Genomic DNA, 19,920 nt, shown 5'->3' with positions numbered 1-19,920 from the left:
ATTGGCTGATAAGTCTGCCCTGCTGTAGCAGTTAAAGACAATATTTAAAATATTTTAAGGTAACTAAAGTAATGTACATTTCCAGTTTACATTTAAATATACTGATTTTAGAGTCTCATCAATCCATCACAACTGTTTTAATCTCATATTCTGCCTCAACAGAATGGCACTGTCATTTTTTAGCATATATTTTATATTTTTAGAATACGTTTTTCCTTAGTATATTGCTGCTTTACCTTCTTCATCAGGCATTTGAGCATATGAGCAATCACTCACTCACTGAATCTATAGCAGTTTTTCTAAACAATTCCTAATTTCTTCACATCTGATGTTCTGATCTTTCTAAAGCATAATTCAGTTTTCAACTGCAAATATAGTGCATTAATTTAATTTCTTATTCTCTAAAGCATGTCTTTAATTTTAAAACACTCATAGATCAGCAAAACCTATTTAAAAAGTTTTAAATTGAAGATCTACACAACAATTCTAAAAGGTCTCTAGATTAAAAAAAAAAAAAAGATTAATATAAGCAAACTCTTAAAATACAAAGGCAGAACAAATAGCTTGGTGGCTAATATGAAGCAGATCTAAGCTCCATTACTCTAACAATTAAGGACATTCCACAATTTACATAGGGTCATGCTCTGTTCCATAATGCGACTATAATCCAAACACAGAAATCATGAAGTGAGGATAGACAAATCGAAGAAATAAATTACCCAGAACTTTATTAGCACAGCTCTCTGTTCTTTAATTTGCTTATTTCCTAATAGAGAGAAAGCTTTTCATTTAATCACTTCTCTTTCTAACACAAGAACTCATTAAATAAAATTGACCTTTAAATTTTCTGCTTAGATAAAGCAATTCTGCCACCTGCAGGCTGGATGAAAAAAGGCCATATGAAGTACAAGGAATTTCAAAATCAGTACCAGGGCACAAAGTAATATTAACACTGCAGTACTGAATAAAGAAAGGTAAAGATGTCACACCGGTCTTTGTTCAAATACCTATTTTGATATAAGAATAGATTGAAAATGTCAATGAGCAACAACAGAAAACATATGCATAATAGTTTGTCTGAATATAGTATTTAAAGTAACATACATCATGAAAGATGTCCCTCAAACAGTATACATGGCCTAAGTAAAGGACAGGGAAGCAGAGCGGCAGCCCATGGGGTTGCAAAGACTCGGATACAACTTAGCTACTGCACACACCCACACACCCACACACCCACACACCCACACACCCACACGGCATAATCCAATTTCTACCTACTTAGTTTGTATGTACACAAAGACCGAAAGGATTTACTCCAAAATGACAACAGTACCTGTCTCTAGTTGATGGCTTTATTATATATGCTTTTTGTTTCTTTGTTTCTTGTTACTTTTAGACATAAACTCACAAGAACAGGGAGAAAAGAAATAACAGTAGAACAACACTTCTGGAAGCAGAAAAGTGAATAACGTAGATAGTAAGACAAATGATTGACTAAGAAAGTCTAAGAAAGCTGAATGCTAAACCAGAAGTGGAAAAACCTGAGATAATCAACCTGGTTTATATGAGAATTTCCCAAAGGTCCAAGAACTGGCAGTACTGAGACCTTTGCAAATACTGGCCCTTTGAAGACTTGGGTGAATGCTATTTAAGTGCTGAGTAACACCACCATCCTTCAACAGAAGACTGGAGGTTGTCTCCTCTGTAGAGGTAAAAGACAAGACCTTTGGGAGACAGGTTGAACCTACACACCTAGAGAAATACAGAAACTACAAAAGTACATTAACTGAGAAATCGGCTGATGTGACTGACAATACCAGAAACTGTGCTAAGTAAGTATTAGATGGTGTGGGATAAATAGGCAAGTTAAACACAAAAACTAAAGAAAAAAGTTTAAAGGGAAAGATATTTTAAAAAAGCAGAAAAGGTCAGTTGAGTTCAGTAGCTCAGTAGTGCCCAACTCTTTGCGACCCCATGGAATGCAGCACGCCAGGCCTCCCTGTCCATCACCAACTCCCAGAGCGCACGCAAACTCATATCCATTGAGTTAGTGATGCCATCTAACCATCTCATCCTCTGTCGTCCCCTTCTCTTCCTGCCTTCAATCTTTCCCAGCATCAAGGTCTTTTCAAATGAGTCAGTTCTTCACATCAGGTGGCCAAAGTATTGGAGTTTCAGCTTCAGCATCAATCCTTCCAATGAATATTCAGGACTGACTTCCTTTAGGATTGACTGGTTGGATCTCCTTGCAGTCCAAGGGACTCTCAAGAGTCTTCTCCAACACCACAGTTCAAAAGCATCAATTCTTCGGTGTTCAGCTTTCTTTATAGTCCAATTCTCACATCCGCACATGACTACTGGAAAAACCACAGCTTTGACTAGACAGACCTTTGTTGGCAAAGTAATGTCTCTGCTTTTTAATATGCTGTCTAGGTTAGTCATAGCTTTTCTTCCAAGGAACAAGCATCTTTAAGTTTCAGGGCTGCAGTCACCATCTGCAGTGATTTTGGAGCACAAGAAAGTAAAATCTCTCACTATTTCCACTCTTTCCCCATCTATTCCCATGAAGTGATGGGACTGGATGCCATGATCTTAGTTTTCTGAATGTTGAGTTTTAAGCCAACTTTTTCACTCTCCTCTTTCACGTTCATCAAGAGGTTCTTTAGTTCCTCTTCACTTTCTGCTGTAAGGGTGGTGTCATCTACATATCTGAGGTTATTGATATTTCTCCCAGCAACCTTGATTCCAGCTTGTGCTTTATCCGGCCCAGCATTGTGCATGATGTACTCTGCATATAAGTTATATAAGCAGGGTGACAATATACAACCTTTATGTACTCCTTCCCTGATTTGGAACCAGTCTGTTCTTCCATGTCCAGTTCTAGCTGTTGTTTCTGGACCTGCATACAGATTTCTCAGGAGGCAGGTCAGGTGGTCTAGTATTCCCATCTCTTTAAGAATTTTCCAGTTTGTTGTGATCCACTCAGCCAAAGGCTTTGGCATAGTCAATAAACCAGAAGTAGATGTTTTTCTGGAACTCTTGCTTTTTCGATGACCCAATGGATGTTGGGAATTTGATCTCTGGTTCCCCTGCTTTTTCTAAATCCAGCTTGAACATCTGGAAGTTCACAGTTCATGTACTGTTGAAGCCTGGCTTGGAGAATTTTGAGCATTACTTTGCTAGCACTGAAACAGGTCAATAGCTATTGAATAGCCCCACTGAAATAGCTCAATAGCTATTGAATAGCATTGCAATAACTCCAACCAGGAATGCAAGAAGCTGAACAGTTCTATGAAGACCTACAAGACCTTCTAGAACTAACACCCAAAAAAGATGCCCTTTTCATTATAGAGGAGTCAATGCAAAAGTAGGAGGTCAAGAGATACCTGGAGTAACAGGTAAATTTGGCCTTGGAGTACAAAACGAAGCAGCTCGAAGGCTAACAGTTTTGCCAAGAGAACGCACTGGTCATAGCAAACACCTTCTTCCAACAACACAAGAGAAGTCTCTATACATGGACATCACCAGATGGTCAATACTGAAATCAGATTGATTATATTCTTTGCAGCCAAAGATGGTGAAGCTCTATATAGTCAGCGAAAACAAGACTGGGAGCTGACTGTGGCTCAGATCATGAACTCCGTATTGCCAAATTCAGACTCATGTTGAACAAAGTAGGGAAAACCACTAGACCATTCAGGTATGACCTAAATCAAATCCCTATGATTATACACTGGAAATGACAAATAGATTCAAGGGATTAGATATGATAGACAGAGTGTCTGAAGAACTATGGAAGGAGGAGTTTCATGACATTGTACAAGAGGCAGTGATCAAGAACAACCCCAAGAAAAAGAAATGCAAAAAGGCAAACTGGTCTGAGGAAACCTTACAAATAGCTGAGAAAAGAAGAGAAGCTAAAGGCAAAGGAGAAAAGGAAAGACACACCCATTTGAAAGGAGAGTTCCAAAGAATAGCAAGGAGAGATAAGAAAGCCTTCCTCAGAGATCAATGCAAAGAAATAGAGGAAAACCAATAGAATGGGAAAGACTAGAGATCTCTTCAAGAAAATTAGAGATACCAAGGGAACATTTCATGCACAGAGGGGCACAATAAAGGACAGAAATGGTATGGACCTAACAAAAGGCAGAAGGTATTAAGAAGAGGTGGCAAGAATACACAGAAGAACTATACAAAAAAGATCTTCATGACCCAGATAACCACAATGATGTGATCACTCACCTTGAGCCAGACATCCTGGAATGCGAAGTCAAGTGGGCCTTAGGAAGCATCACTACAAAGTTAGTGGAGGTGATGGAATTCCAGATGAGCTATTTCAAATCCTAAAAGATGATGCTGTGAAAGTGCTATACTCAATATGGAAGCAAATTTGGAAAACTCAGCAGTGATCACAGGGCTGGAAAAGGTTAGTTTTGTTTTTTTGTGTGTGTGTGTAATAAAGTTTTATTAAAGTATAAAGGAGATAGAGAAAGCTTCTGACATAGCCATCAGAAGGGGGCAGAAAGAGTACCTGGAAAAGGTTAGTTTTCATTCCAATCCCAAAGAAAAGCAATGCCAAAGAATGCTCCAACTACCGCACAATTGCACTCGTCTCACACGCTAGCCAAGTAAGAAAGGTTACAGTCGTAATATGGGATGATACATGACAATTCTCAGTTAAGCATACTTGGTTGGTGTCAACACTAAATATAGATTTAATTAAGAATTGAAAAATAACTACATTGGGAGAATGGGAGAGAGAAAACAGGGGGATGACTGATCAGAAGTCATCCATAGATAATACATAACATAGAGAGATGAGCAAATGCCACAGGACAGTTAGCAGACAAAACTTGTTGCTTCTAAGGAGGAAGATGGCTGGGAGAGTAGGAAAAGATGGGTCAGAGATCCACTGTGTTGGCATAAGCCTTTTAGTACCATTTGCCTATTTAAACTATACACATGCACTACTGTGTTAAAAGAAGCTATTATTTAATAAAATAGGTCTAAATGAGGTTACACATGTCAAGTCACTACAGTGCGGCCTGGCAAAAAGTTAAGTCTCAAAAAATGTTAGCAGTTAACAGGCAGCACAGAGATGGTTAAGAGGATGAACTCTGAAGGCATGTAGTTGGCTAGATATATGATGATCTCCTGGGCTTCATAGTTGGTTAGTGGTAAAGAATCTGCCTGCCAATGCAGAGACACAAGAGCCATGGGTTTGATCTCTGGGTTGGGAAGATCCCCTGGAGGAGGGCATGGCAACCCACTCCAGTATTCTTGCCTGGAGAGTCCCATGGACAGAGGAGCCTGGTGGTCTACAGTCCATAGGGTCGTAAAGAGTTGGACATTGACTGAAGTGACCCCCGCCCACCCACACACACATGACAATATCTTACTTCACAATTCAGTTAGGGAGACAGATTCACAGGTTCCTCTCACCTTCCCAACCTAAACTTGAAGGTTCCCTTTCTACTCTTTACTTTATCCAGCCTTGTCCTCATTGCTGAAGTACACTAACTCGAACTCTTTAACTGTACTGCACATTTGAAAACCTAATTCTCATTAATGCTATTGGCAAATGTGCCTCCTGTGGTGCTGTCATAATGCTGCTGCTGTTAAGTCATTTCAGTTGTGTCCGACTCTGTACTACTCCATAGACGGTGGCCCACCAGGCTCCCCTGTCCTTGGGATTCTCCAGGCAAGAACACTGGAGTGGGTTACCATTTCCTTCTCCAATGTATGAAAGTGAAAAGTCAAAGTGAAGTTGCTCAGTCGTGCCCGACTCTTAGTGACCTCATGGACTGCAGCCTACCAGGCTCCTCTGTCCATGGGATTTTCCAGGCAAGAGTACTGGAGTGGGGTGCCATTGCCTTCTCCCGTAGTAGGTTGTCATAATACTGCCTACTAAAGCGAAAGGACAAACGAGGCACTCAACAAATGCTTACAGAGCTCCTGCTGTCCTAGTCCTCAACCCACAGACCAGAATCCTGACCTCAAAGGATTTTAGTTTAAATGGGACGTCAAGACAAACATGCAAGCACCAGAGGGTAGTAGATAACCGTGCTGTCAGAATGCCAAAGGGCTGAGACGAGACTCTAGCTGATCAGGAAAGGAAATCTTGATTTGTGTGCTAGTCCCGCTTCATCTTCATTAGAATGGCTATTATCAAAAACACAGAAAACAAGTGTTGGCAAGATGTGGAGAAATTAAGAGCCCTTGTGCACTACCGGAGGGAAAGCAAAACAAGTAAAACAATGCAATTTCTGTGTAAAAACCACCCAATGGTTCCTCAAAGCATTAAACACTGAATGATCATTTATTTGATGAGGCAATCTCACTTCTGGCGATATACCCAAAAGAAATGAAAGCAGGACCCAGAACAGGCGTTTGCACAAGCATGTTCATAGCAGCACTGTTCACAGTGGCCAGAAAGTGCAAACCACCCGAGTGTCCATTGACACGTGAATGGATAAACAAAATGTGGTATATACAGCCAATAAAATGTGATTAGGCCTCCAAAACGGATGAAACTCAGATACCTGCAATAACATGGATGAAACTGGGAGACATTATACTAAGTGAAATAAGCCAGACACAAAAAGACAAATATTTTATGACTCCATTTTTAATGAGGTACCTACCTAGAACAGGCAAATTCAGAGAGGAGGTAGAACAGTGGTTGCCAAGGGCTGAGTGGAGAGGGAGTGGGGAGTTACTGTTTAGTGGATACAGAGTTTCAGTTTGGGATGATGAAAAGGTTTGGAGACCACAGTAATGGCCATGCAACAGTGTGAACGCTCTCAATGTCCTGGAACTATACATTTAAAAATAGTTAAAATAGTAAATTTTATATATATTTTTACAATTAAAAAATAACATTTAATTTAAAAATATCTGCCAGGCAAATAAAACATGGTGAGGGACCAACAGAGAGATTCCAGGATAGGGAAACATCATATGCAAATGAAGAGGAAGGAAACAGCTTTGTTTGGCTAAAGAGTAGGATGTAATGAAAACGCAAAGTCAGTCAAGGAAGTTCAAAAAAGTACGCTGGGACTACTACCTAATAGTGCGTAGCTGCAGTGCCTCCCGGTACACTTTATGACGTGGCTAATGCGGTTGACATTCCCCAGTACCTCCCAGTACACTTTACTACGTGGCTAATGCGGTTGACATTCCCCAGTAACTCCCGGTACACTTTACTACGTGGCTAATGCGGTTGACATTCCCCAGTACCTCCCAGTAAACTTTACTACGTGGCTAATGCGGTTGACATTCCCCAGTACCTCCCAGTACACTTTACTACGTGGCTAATGCGGTTGACATTCCATAAACAGCAATGAAAAGGCATGAAAATATTTTGAGTAAAAGAAATAAACACAATAAAAATATTGAACTTGCTTGCAGTGCCATAGGCATAGCTATGTCCACAAGGATATAAGTGACAAAAAAGAAAAGAAAAACTGCACGTGCTTTGAGATGGTCACAACTGTGGGGAGCGAGCTCCGCCCGTGGCAAAGGTCATGAGGAAGGAGGCTTGACATACGCAAAGGCGGGATCAAGCCTCAGGAGTCTCCCTGGAAATTCTCGAGCAATCTACCCCCCAAACCAGAGTCTGCCTACTTTCTGCTTTGTGCTGTCACCTACACCTCTGACTTTACGGGGGGCTGTCCCCCACTACCTCTCTCTGAAAAAGAGTTAGCTTACAGCTCCAGTTAATAATTCTTGGGTGTGACAGTGTTTCAACCTACAAACTCCTTTGGAAGTCCTCTAGCCTGCCTGAATAGGTTTTTTCCGGCAACATGTGATTGTTCAGAGCCTCCCAACTGTGAGAGGCAGGAGATGTTCTAAACTGTCTAAACACAGATTCCTTTGAGTAGTTAAAAGATTGATTAGAAATTGTATTGGTGAAGGGTTTTTCACTTGTTGGGCCAATGTTTGCTGCTAAGTCTCCATATCCCGTACCTACTGTGTCCTTGGCGGAGTATTGATTGATATAATGGGTGTATAGAAATGTAAGCAGTTGCCTCAATGTTTGTAATCTTGGACCCTTGAGTTAATTCTTTTCTTGATTGAGCCCACCTCACCTTTGCCCTATAGGAATGCAACTTTCTCCAATGCTTTTTGGAGGCTGGCGCCTGACTTTAGAATAATCACCTTTAGAGAAAAATAAGTTTCTTAAAATGTTAACAGGCTTCCTGGCCAGAAGATGATGTAAATCACCTAAACTTTTGCATATGATAAGTTTGAAAGCCTGACTTCGATAAGGATCAGGAACTGCTGTCTTTGCATGCCTCTACCCCTTCCCCCATTAGCCTCTATGCACAACTTAAGGTATAAAACTGCTTTGGAAAATAAAGTATGTCCTTTTGTTCACCGGAATTTGGTCTCCCCATGTCGTTCTTTCTTTCACCTTCTAGCTGAACTTTTCCTCTGAGGCAGGGAAGCTCGTCAAGCCTACTAATTTTGCCTGGGCTTCTAAGATCTGACCGGGGAGGCCTTAGTGTCTCCTCTCCTTCGGGAGAACGGGAGGACGCCTGCGGCCTTCGTAGGTGACGTAAATTCCCTGCTTTGGAATTTTATTCAGCCTCTTTTCTTCACTGAATTTCTTCGCTGAGCTATCCTTATTTCACCACTCTTTATATCCTTAATAAACGTTTAATTAAGCAGTTGTTTCCTGATCCTCGCCAACGCCGTCCCCGCTTCGAATTCCCTGGATCAGCCGGGGCTGGTCCCCGGCACACAACTATAAAGCGAAAATAACGGGATTTTAAATACAAAGTGAAGATATCCATGAGCGTGTTACCTGTTCTCCTTTACTGACTTAGAATACTTGTCCTGAGACTGAAAAGGCATGTAAAGGACCAGATCCTTTTAAGAAAAGTAAGGAAGGTAAGGGGACCCAGTTGCAGAGGAGGACTATTTTCCTGGTTCATCAGAGAAGCCTTCCTCTGACAAAGTGAGCAGAACTAAATGGAGGAAGCCATGCAAATCTCTGATGGAAGGGCCTTCTGGAAAGCGCAAGCACGAGAATGAGCTGACAGCATACTTGGTATGTTCAGAGTTCACCAAGGGAGCCGGGGTGCTAGAGCGGACTCAGTGTGAGGAGAGGCACGGTCAGAGCTCAAGTCATAGAGGTGGAGGGTTTGTATCATACTGGGCCTTGTAAGCCACAGTCAGGACTTCAGATTTTCTTCTGAGATTAATGAGAAGCTCTTGGAGGGTTTTCAGCAGAAGAGTAACATGATCTGGTTTCTAATTTAAAAGTGACACTCTGAAAGCTGCAGGGAGAACAGTCTGTACCGGGCCAAGGGTGTGGCGGGGACATCTACTGGGACACCCCTGCAATAAACCGGAATAGAGGTGGTGGTAGCCTGGCCAGGCTAGTTGGTGGAACAAGTGGTGAGGAGTGGGCAGATTACATGTAAAAGGTGGAGCCAATGAGAATTTCTGGTAGTTGAGATGTGGCATGGGAAAGTCAGGAATCAAGGATGACTTGATTTAGGAGTATCAGTTAAAAAAAAAAAAAAAAAAAAAAACAGAAATCCAAATTAAATGCCTCTGCTCCAAAAACAACATTCTTCTTCTATAAAAAGTACCCTAAAAGCCTACATAGCCTTGATTCCTATTTAGCTATTCAAATGTAGACAGAAAAATCCTATTAAAAATCAGGTCAGTTATGAAGAGCCTGTGCTTGCTTTTGGCAAAGCATTGGCCCAGGGAAACAGGTCCAAGGAAACCTCGTTTGGTTCTTCCAAGTGTAAAATCTACACTCACTCTCTTCCCCTCTTAGCATGAGACCTGCCATACACATACACATGAGCCAGTACTTGATGGCATCAGTGTTAAACCTGAGGTGTAAAGTGTAATGACTAATGGGTGTAAGTCAGGTGGGCCTGCAAGGTGTCCCCCATCTGCCCTTACAGATCTACTCGTCAACCCTCCCCAACACTACTAAACAGGCTACACTAATAGGCCTCCAGTTGGGTTCCACCAACAGGCAGCATAAAGAGACTGAAAAGGAGAGAGGAGAGTGAGGTCAGCTTATTTCCTCAGCTCCCTCCTTGTGGGGTCGCCTGACCTGGCTGGATCCTTTAACTGAAGGGCACAGCTCCATCAGAGATCACAAAGGCTCCCCACTTCCCAGTTCAGGAAGTGCTCCTTGTCCATGCCTCTTCAAGCCAAGGGTGATCTCAGCACCTTACTCAAAAAGCCCTTTAGTACCGTGCCATCTCTATACCCTGAGTTCACAAAAATGGTCACTTATTAAACTCCACTCAAATTACCCATTTTGGGAGTGTCATCCACTCCCTGACAGGCCCGTATAAGAAGCTTTAGGAGGGCGGCATTAAGCAGCAAGAAAAATTTCAAACCACAGGCAGGTCACTCCATTTGAACCAACAGTATGAGCAGAGAGGGGCTTTCCTGGTAGCTGAGCTGGTAAAGAATCTGCCTGCAATGCAGGAGACCGTGGTTTGATTCCTGGATTGGGAAGATGCCTTGGAGAAGGGATAGGCTACCCACTCCAATGTTCTTGGGTTTCCGTGGGGGCTCAGTCAGTAAATAATCAGCCTGCAATATGGGGCACCTGGGTTCCATCACTGGGTCATGAAGATGCCCAGGAGGAGGGCATGGCAACTAACTCCAATATTCGTGCCTGCCACCTTTCTTGTTCTCAGATATGGCAAATACCCTTGCAAAGCAGCACAATTATTTTCTATAGGAAATAACCAAAATGTTCATGGTAACAGGTTGGAGACCAGGTGGCATTATAGATAAATTACAGGGAGATCTACAAGTTCCCTGGAATCACATACAAAATTTTGCATTTTTCTGAAGAAGTGATAAGAGTTTTTCAGTTTTCAAATAGATTTATGCCCCTCTAAAAAAATCAATGCCAACAGATTCCCAAAGAAATGCTCCTGAATTATAAATTCACCAACCTTAATTCTTCCCTAGAAATGTTTTGCTAATACAAGAAAGACCGTGATTGCAGGAAAATATCTAATAGACCACCAGCTACAGTAAATGGACTGCTTACCAAGTACAAAAAATAGAGGCATGATACATTCCACTTTGTTTACAGAACCTGTTGATTCCTTCATACACTTAGTACCCACCCAACGATTTGAAGGTATGTCAGCATGGCCGAAGAACCATTTCCTGAGTGAAATAAACCAAACACTTCAGAAGAGGTTTCAGCTTGCAGCACTGGTCTTCCTGGTATTAAACTAGAAAATGTAAATTCTACATGAATCCCAGTTGCAATCTTGGAACAAAGGCAAAAAGAAATCACCACTCCAGAATGTAGTGGAAGAATGAACATATGACTAATAATTTGGGGATTTACACATTTTGTCATAAAGGCAAATTGATGCTCAAGACAACAATAAGGTATATATTCAACAGTGGGTCATCTTCGAAACTTACAGAGGACACTGACATATACTTTTTAACTCTTGAATGGTCCTAATATCCTTTATACACAATCTAGAATGTTAGTATCTTAAGTTATTTAAAATAACTTAAGACATCACAACTGTTGCTGACATAACATTTCACAATGTAGATATTACTCAAATGCCTCACTTATAAAAAAAAAAAAAGCAGGTGTTCACTAAAACGTAAAAGTGAACAAAACTTCAGCATGTTGACACTGTTCTGCTGATGTCTACAGTCATTACTTGGCACTGAAGAAGGCTGTGGTTAGGCAAAGAACCAGCTTTGGTGTCAGGCAGCCTGTGTTGAAACTAGATTTCTATCACCAGAGCACAGCATTAGCTGTCATAAGTACTGAGTGAATTCACATAAAGGGCTGAGAAAGGGGAATGGTACATGGTAAGAACAACAGACTGGTTCCAAATAGGAAAAGGAGTACGTCAAGGCTGTATACTGTCACCCTGCTTATTTAACTTAGATGCAGAGTACATCATGAGAAACGCTGGGCTGGAAGAAGCACAAGCTGGAATCAAGACTGCCAGGAGAAATATCAAGAACCTCAGATATGCAGATGACACCACCCTTATGGCAGAAAGTGCTGTTGCTGCTGCTGCTGCTGCTAAGTCACTTCAGTCATGTATGACTCTGTGCGACCCCATAGATGGCAGCCCACCAGGCTTCCCCGTCCCTGGGATTCTCCAGGCAAGAACACTGGATTGGGTTGCCATTTCCTTCTCCAATGCATGAACGTGAAAAGTGAAAGTGAAGCTGCTCAGCCCATGGACTGTAGCCCACCAGGCTCCTCCATCCATGGGATTTTCCAGGCAAGAGTACTAGAGTGGGGTGCCATTGCCTTCTCCGATGGCAGGAAGAGGACAGTGAAAAAGTTGGCTTAAAACTCAACATTCATAAAACGAAGATCATGGCATCTGGTCCCATCACTTCATAGGAAATAGATGGGGAAACAGTGGAAACAGGTCAGACTTTAATTTTTTGGGCTCCAAAATCACTGCAGATGGTGACTGCAGCCATGAAATTAAAAGATGCTTACTCCTTGGAAGGAAAGTTATGACCAACTTAGATAGCATATTCAAAAGCAGAGACATTACTTTGCCAACAAAGGTCCGTCTAGTCAAGGCTATAGTTTTTCCAGTAGTCATGTATGGATGTGAGAGTTGGACTGTAAAGAAAGCTGAGCGCCGAAGAATTGATGCTTTTGAACTGTGGTGTTGGAGGAGACGCTTGAGAGTCCCTTGGACTGCAAGGAGAGCCAACCAGTCCATTCTAAAGGAGATCAGTCCTGGGTGTTCTTTGGAAGGAATGATGCTGAAGCTGAAACTCCAGTACTTTGGCCACCTCATGTGAAGTTGAATCATTGGAAAAGACTCTGATGCTGGGAGGGGTTGGGGGCAGGAGGAGAAGGGGACAACAGAGGATGAGATGGCTGGATGGCATCACCGTGAGTTTGAGTGAACTCCGGGAGTTAGCGATGGACAGGGAGGCCTGGCGTGCTGCAATTTATGGGGTCGCAAAGAGTCGGACACGACTGAGCGACTGAACTGAACTGAATTGAAGCTCTCAATAAATGCTACGTATTATTCCCAAACCCACTTTCCCAACTCTTTTCTGGCTGGCAGAGACCCGATTCTGTTCAACTGTAACCCTTTCTTGTGCACACGTGCCCTGAGTTGATGAGCCCACTGCCCCGTGCCCTAGTCCATTCGGACTGCTATGAGAAAATATCTGAGGCTGGTGGCTTATAAACAACATTTATTTCTCACGATTCTGGAGAGTCCAAGATCATGATGCTGGCCAATTTGGTATGGTGGCTGATGAGGACCCACTTTCTGGTTCACAAAGAGCATCTTCTTGTGGTGTCTTCACATGGTGGAAGGGTTGAGGCAGCTCTTTGGAGTCTCTTTGATAAGGGCACTAAATCCCATTCATGAGGGCTCCTCTCCCTTTGACCCAGGCCCTGCCAAAGGCCCCCACCTCCTAATACCCTCTTATTGCCCATTAGGTTACAATGTATGAATTTGGGGAGGACACAAATATTCAGTTCCCAACTTCATGATTAGTCAAAGGCAGTCTACTCCAAGATATCCAAAAGCAAGGACCTCTTTTCTTCCTCTGTATATTATCACGTGCATAGTTCCAAAGCAGTCATTCACTTACTAACCTTGGACAAACCACTAAACCTCACAGACTATCTCTTCACCCATAAAACACAACTAACCTTTGCATGGGTCTTATGATTAGAAGTGACAGAGGTAAAGAATCTTTTTTTTTTTCAGGCCGCACTGTGTGGCCTGTAGGATCCTAGTTCTCCAACCAGGGATCGAACCTGTGCTCCCTGCATTGGTGTGCAGAGCGTTAACCACCAAACCACCAGGGAAGTTCGAAAGAGTCTAAAATGAAGCCCGGTTCAGTATGTAATGGCTCCTTGGAATATCCCACTTTAATATCGTGAATTTAAAGTTTTAAAGCAATGCGTACTAAGTACTTTCTGATAATCCAAATCTTACCAGATTCTCCTGCTGCTGCTTCTACTAAGATCTCATTCATCCCTTCTATTTCCATTAGATGACCACAGATCTCAACTACTGAGTAGCCTATTCTGCCTTGTTTAATTGACCATCCATTTTCTCTAGTCAATACTTAACCCCAAAACAATTAAAATGAAGGACTTCACTACTCTACTCTAATCAAGTGGTCAGAATAACAGACATCATTGATTCCCAACTCACACTTCCCTTTTAAAGGAAATGTCCAAACTGCAGTCTTTGAAGGAATCAACCCTGTGTTCTATACAACTGACCTACATTGGGTCATCAGCTTCTCTGCCCAGGGAATCTGGAATTAGATCACAAAAATGGTGGTGTGTGCTTGAACTAAACTGAAAGAGCAACAGATGTAAGGACCTGCATCAGCATTAAGGCAAGGCAAGCTGACATGATAGAAAAAGAAAAACCACGAGTAAGTAGATTGGGAAGTCTGAGGAGAAAACCAACGTAAATCAGAGAAAGAGAGCAGACAATGGGAGCCCTACAAGAAACGGATATGGCCCAGCCACTCTGGTGGTGTACCCTTCTAAGATATCCTACTTTTATCCTATCTTTATTTCAGCAAGTTTGTATGTTTCTGTTTCCATGCTTAAAGAACTCAAAGAACAGTTAACAGTCTCATCAATATCAGTGTAGAAAGATTTAATTAGAGCCAGGCCTAAAACAGTATTTATGCTTTGGCAAAAATAACTGTAAAAATTAATAAACAGAAACTTCAGTGAAATAGAGCTGAGAGACCAGAAGGGGGACGTCAACCCTGTGATAACTGCAAAGCCCAAAAGGAAGAAGACTGATTCCTCTTCTTTCCTGGCGAGGACTCAGCCAATGAAAAGCCGTGGACTCTTTGCTTACTGTAGCCTCCCACTTTCCTCTGCCCCTCTGTATTAAGTGTTCTCCTTCCTGAGCTTGTGGGGATTAGTATGTGGCTCCCCATGGTTGCAGACTCCAAACTGCTCTTCTCCGCAGATCCCGAATAAACCCATCTTTGCTCAAGAAATGTCTGGTAGTCTATTATAGGTCAACATGCCACACCACTGACTCTTAACAAAGAAGTCCTCTCCTTGTTATAGAATCACCATCAAAAACTCAGATGCTTAGAGGAAACAGAAGAAAGAAGTGGGTTATCAGTACCTTGGGCTTCCCTCAGCTCAGTTGGTAAACAATCTGCCTGCAACACAGGAGACCCGGGTTCGATTCCTGGGTTGGGAAGATCCCCTAGAGAAGGAAATGGCAACCCATTCCAGTATTCATGCCTGGAGAATCCCACAGACAGAGGAGCCTGGCAGGCTACAGTCCAAGGGGTCGCAAGAGTCAGACACGATTTAGCGACTATACTACTAACTACTACTACTTTCTTCAGCTCCAATCATGCTTCACTTTCATATTAAATCTATAATAAATTTCCTCCTTTATACACACACACACACACTGCTCTCTCCCATTTTTCATAACCTATCTCTCGTTTTCTGCTTTCCACAGAGATAAGAGTACAAGAAAAGAACAACACCTGGAGGTGATGACAAATTTCAAAGGACATTCAGTCTTGCTGGCTGAGAGGTAACAGAGAAGAGAAAATGGTCAACTACAAAGTATGTAATTTCCTACCTGAAGAGAACAGTCATTACTCAGTCTCAATCGTCTGTCACCATATAGGTCCTAACTTAAAATTTTCAAAGGAAGACAAAAATTTAGAATGTTTATCTGAAGTTCCTAGTTTTTAAATGTTGTCAACAAATTTAATTTTCTCCTAAAATGACACAGACTGGTTCACTAGCTGCAAATGTGCAATACGGTAGAGCTGTTTTTTTTTTAATATAACTTCCGAGATTTTTAGCTTCCCCAGATATGTTTATTTAACATCTATATATACAAGGCCCATAGTCAGATATTGGGCAAAGCACTACAAAGACTGAAGCTCATTTATTTTCCTCCTCTCATGTTATTTTACATTCAACGTGTTATTCCTCAGAGACAACTTAAAACCAACAACATTAACATCTTATTAATTATTAATTAATTCCAAACTAAGCCATTTTCTCTGAAAGGGCAGCAATGGAAACTCTTCAAAGTTAAATGCCTAGGGTGTGATGAAAAATGGTTTACAAATGCTTTGCCACTTCTGTAAATATCACAGCTAGCCTCTGGGCCTTTATGTCTGCTACTCTTTCAGCCTGGAAGGGCTGCCACCTCCAGGAAGCCTTCTTATGTTCTCCCTTATCATCCTGAACTTAGCCCCTCTGGGCTCACTACACACACTACTGAAACCATGCCGCTGTTGTTTACCGCCCCATACTTTAAGGATAAAGCCTATACAGAACACACGACTCCATCTCCAGAAGCATGACTAGATGGGTCATGTGCCTGAATACACAGAACCTGTTCCTTCAGCAGGGCAACTACTTTCTTAGCAGCTACCTTGCAACTAGGGCTCATTTCTTCACTCAATAATAGTATGGTGAGTAAGTCTCTGCCCTCTCAGTACACACTGCAGTTCAGAGAATGAAACAGTTAAGGATTTGTTAAACAGAGTAAAAAAATACATGGCTCCTTTTCAGGTCATCACCAGTACAGGTGCGTGGCTTTGGGAGTGCCACTGAATTTCTCTGAGCCTTAGTCTCTTCTGCCCAATAAAAATGCAGATAATGCCAACTTTACTAGGTGGTTGTGAGAAGTGAATAAGGAATTCTAAGAAGGGCTAAGCACACCGCATCTGCTATAGTTCATAAATACACTACCAACAAACACCTTTTAAAGAAACCAAAACTCCAACTGACTTGGCAACCGACTGATTTTTAAATCCTTGACAGTTAAGTGAAAGAGGAAATAATTCAATAATTGTGTCAAATTCATACTCTATATAGACTACCAAATAGTTGTTTAGTTTTACAAAACTATAATTTCTACTAAGCTCGAGAAAAACCAACAAACACCTCATAATCCATGCTCTGTAAAGCAAATAGTTCAAGGATTGTCATGTATATTTATCGTGGCAAAACAAAAACCTGTATGTGAAAAGTCAGGAGACAAATTCTGACTTAGCATTAGGAAAAAAATCTAAGATTTCCAAATAACCTACAGCTATCCAATAACTTACAGTAATCAGTTTTCGTGCAGACAGACTAATGCCTGTGCCTCACCACCCCCAAGATGTCCAAACCCCAGAACCTGTGAATGTGTTATGTTACATGATAAGTGGGAATTAAGGTTGAAAAAGAGATTAGAATTGCTAAACAGCTGACCTTTTTTCAAAAAAATTTAAATGACTTTGGCATTTTTTTAATTCATTTTTTGGCCACAATGCACAGCATGTGGGATCTTAGTTCCCTGACCAGGGATCGAACCCACACCCAGTGCAGTGGAAGCATGGTCTAAACCACTGGTGAGTGTGCGTGTGTGGATGCTAAGTCGCTTCAGTCGGGTCCAACTCTTTGTGACCCTATGGACTGTAGCCCACTAGGCTCCTCTATCCATGGGATTCTCCAGGCAAGAATACTGGAATGGGTTGCCATGACCTCCTCCAGAGGATCTTCCAGACCCAGGGATCAAATCTGTCTTTTGCAGCTCCTGCACTGCAGGTGGATTCTTTACCGCTGAGCCATGGGGAAGTCCTTTAACCACTGGCTCACCAGGTAAACACCTGAGGACCACCACTGAACAGCTGATCTTGAAATAGGAAAAGAATCCTAGATCACTGAGGTGGGCCCTGTATACATCAAAGAGGGAGGCACCCGGAAGCTAACACAGCTTTCCCAGGATTCTTTACAGATGAAGTTCAAGTAGATAGACAAGTTGTTCGCAGTGTGTTGGGGGGTAGGTAAAATGTCATGATGCCTCAGATAAGGACTGTCAAGTTGGGTCTAAGCAAAATCCCTGAAACGGCATGCACATTTTTGAGTATGCAACACTTGCCCCCTTTCTCAGTAGAGAGTTTAAAATGTTCAAAGATTCTCAAAAGGATCTGTTTAATAAGAACATTCTTTCTCAGTTATTTCCTAACAGTGAGCTTTTAACGTTCCATGATTTTCTGAGAGAGCAAATCTCAAAGTGTAGCCCATCAAACACCAAACGTTGATGTTTTGTACATGAAAATTCACCAAAGGTTGTTTGTAAAATGTAGATTGCTGAGTTCCACCCCAGAAAGAATCTCTGGCAGCTGTAGGAAAGTTCATTATTTAACAAACTGGGGGAAGAGAAGACAGGGAATGCTAAAACACAGTTTAAAAAAGCCACTGCTACAAGAGGGATTTTATGAAACACTAAGCTAAAGAAGTTTAATTGTTCCCTTAAATCTTCAAGTCTCAGTACACTCACCATGCCATTAACTTCACGTAACATTTTTTTTTTTCCCCTGGGCCGCAAGTAGCTCAGAATATGTAGGCAAATGCCTACACCAAATTTTTTATATTACAATTCATGGTATGGAGGGACTGAATGATCGGCAGGTAATAATCATACATCAGGCTCAGTATGCACTAGCCCCTTTTGTAAAGAAAAATAATGCCTGGCACACTACATTGCAAACTATTAAATACCAAGAGAATTGTGTTTTGTTTAATGACAACTTTCTATAATAAATTTAAGGAATTTCAACGACTACCCAGTTCCACAAGGGTTAATTCACAACTCACTGCAGTTGCCCAGCAACAGTGAGACCTGAGAGGAATTCAAGATGAAGCACTCTGCTTTGGATAAACAGGCTCTAGGATAGTTCAAAGCACATCTCAGGAAGAATTTAAATAACCCTAGATTCTTACATCTCCCCATCCATAGAAAAACACTAAGATAATAAATATTAAAATCATTAACATGACATATCTGTTATGATCGGCAGTAATCTTTGCTAAGCTATACGCTTGACTGCATGCATTTCCTAGCCAAAAAAATTCATATGCAATCTGGCTTACCCACCTCCCCACCCCCACCTCTGCAGAGTAGTTCCTCAGAGCTGAGTGGCTGTCTCTCGGGCTATAGAACTCAGTTAAGACCTCGAATAAAACTTAAACTCACAACTCTTACGTTCTGTCTTTAAGTCGACACCTTCGTAAGATCCCCCTCCTAAATTTTCACTCTTTCTAGCTCATGTTTTGCTTAAAACATTCTTCCGGACCTATGTCTGATGATGTCTAGACATTTATAAATAGGGTCCTTCACCAGTGCTGGCGTAGAGCAATCCCAGGGGCCTCGAAGGTCTCCTAACTGAGACGGGTCAGGAGAATGAATAAAAGCAGCTAACGATGACGTCTGAATGTCAGCAAACTTGGGCAATTAGCCAACTCTAAAGACACCTGAAATATGACTGGGAAGGGGCCTGAGACAGGCCTCAGAACCCAAATTCCAAGGCAAGGTCACGAAGAAGCCAGGCGGCCAAGGAATGGAGTCAAGTTCTCCTAGCTTCCAAAAAAGCCCCTTGCGGCATGCACTAGACCACGTCAGGAGACCCTCTCCCAGAAAAAAGGATTAGGGAACGGTGAGCTCCGGGCGCCTCCACACCCAGATGCAGGTCCTCGATCAAAAAGCCACTGTCCCAGGCCCATTGCTCAGGTACAGAGAAGCTGAGCAAGCCCCGGCCACTCACCCCGCAGCCACTGCGTACTGTGAAACCATCTCCAACTAGCTCCACGGCCGACAGACCACCTAGCAGCCCCCTTAACCAGCTCTGGGCTTCTGCGACTGCCAAAGCCCAGAAGGCAACGCAGCAGCCGCGGGTCACAGCCTAGCCTCCAGGAGGCCGCCATCTTCCCGGCCTTCTCCTGGGCTGCCCTCAGCGCAGCCTGATCGCCCAGACATCAAGGCCCGCCCATGCCCCGCCTCCCACCCGGGGACACGCCCCCCTGGAGGCCAGCGCGCCTCTGAGTCGAGTTCCAGCCCCGCCTCCAACCTGGTTGGCCCCCGCCTCCCGGCCAAGGCGGCTGCG

The 19,920-nt window shown here is 42.4% G+C and overlaps 1 protein-coding gene across 3 annotated transcripts in view; it reads right to left on the bottom strand.

The window, feature by feature from the left end:
- Positions 1-19,790, bottom strand: part of PDHX (pyruvate dehydrogenase complex component X) — a 75,244-nt gene extending 55,454 nt beyond the window's left edge. For 2 of the 3 annotated variants that reach the window (XR_009729678.1, XM_061381113.1), the window contains exon 1: positions 19,582-19,790. Coding sequence is in view for 2 of the 3 variants with exons in the window: in XM_061381113.1 (XP_061237097.1) it covers positions 19,582-19,741 (160 nt within the window). In the remaining variant the exon portion in view is untranslated. The remainder of the gene's footprint in view (positions 1-19,581) is intronic. The other variant, XM_061381112.1, reaches the window with a different exon arrangement.
- Positions 19,791-19,920: the final 130 nt, after the last annotated feature.

The sequence above is a fragment of the Bos javanicus genome, chromosome 15 (genome assembly GCF_032452875.1).
Source record: "Bos javanicus breed banteng chromosome 15, ARS-OSU_banteng_1.0, whole genome shotgun sequence".
Classification (NCBI taxonomy): Eukaryota; Metazoa; Chordata; class Mammalia; order Artiodactyla; family Bovidae; genus Bos; species Bos javanicus.
The sequence above is the reverse complement of the archived record's forward strand: the minus strand, read 5'-3'. Positions and strand labels throughout refer to the sequence as shown.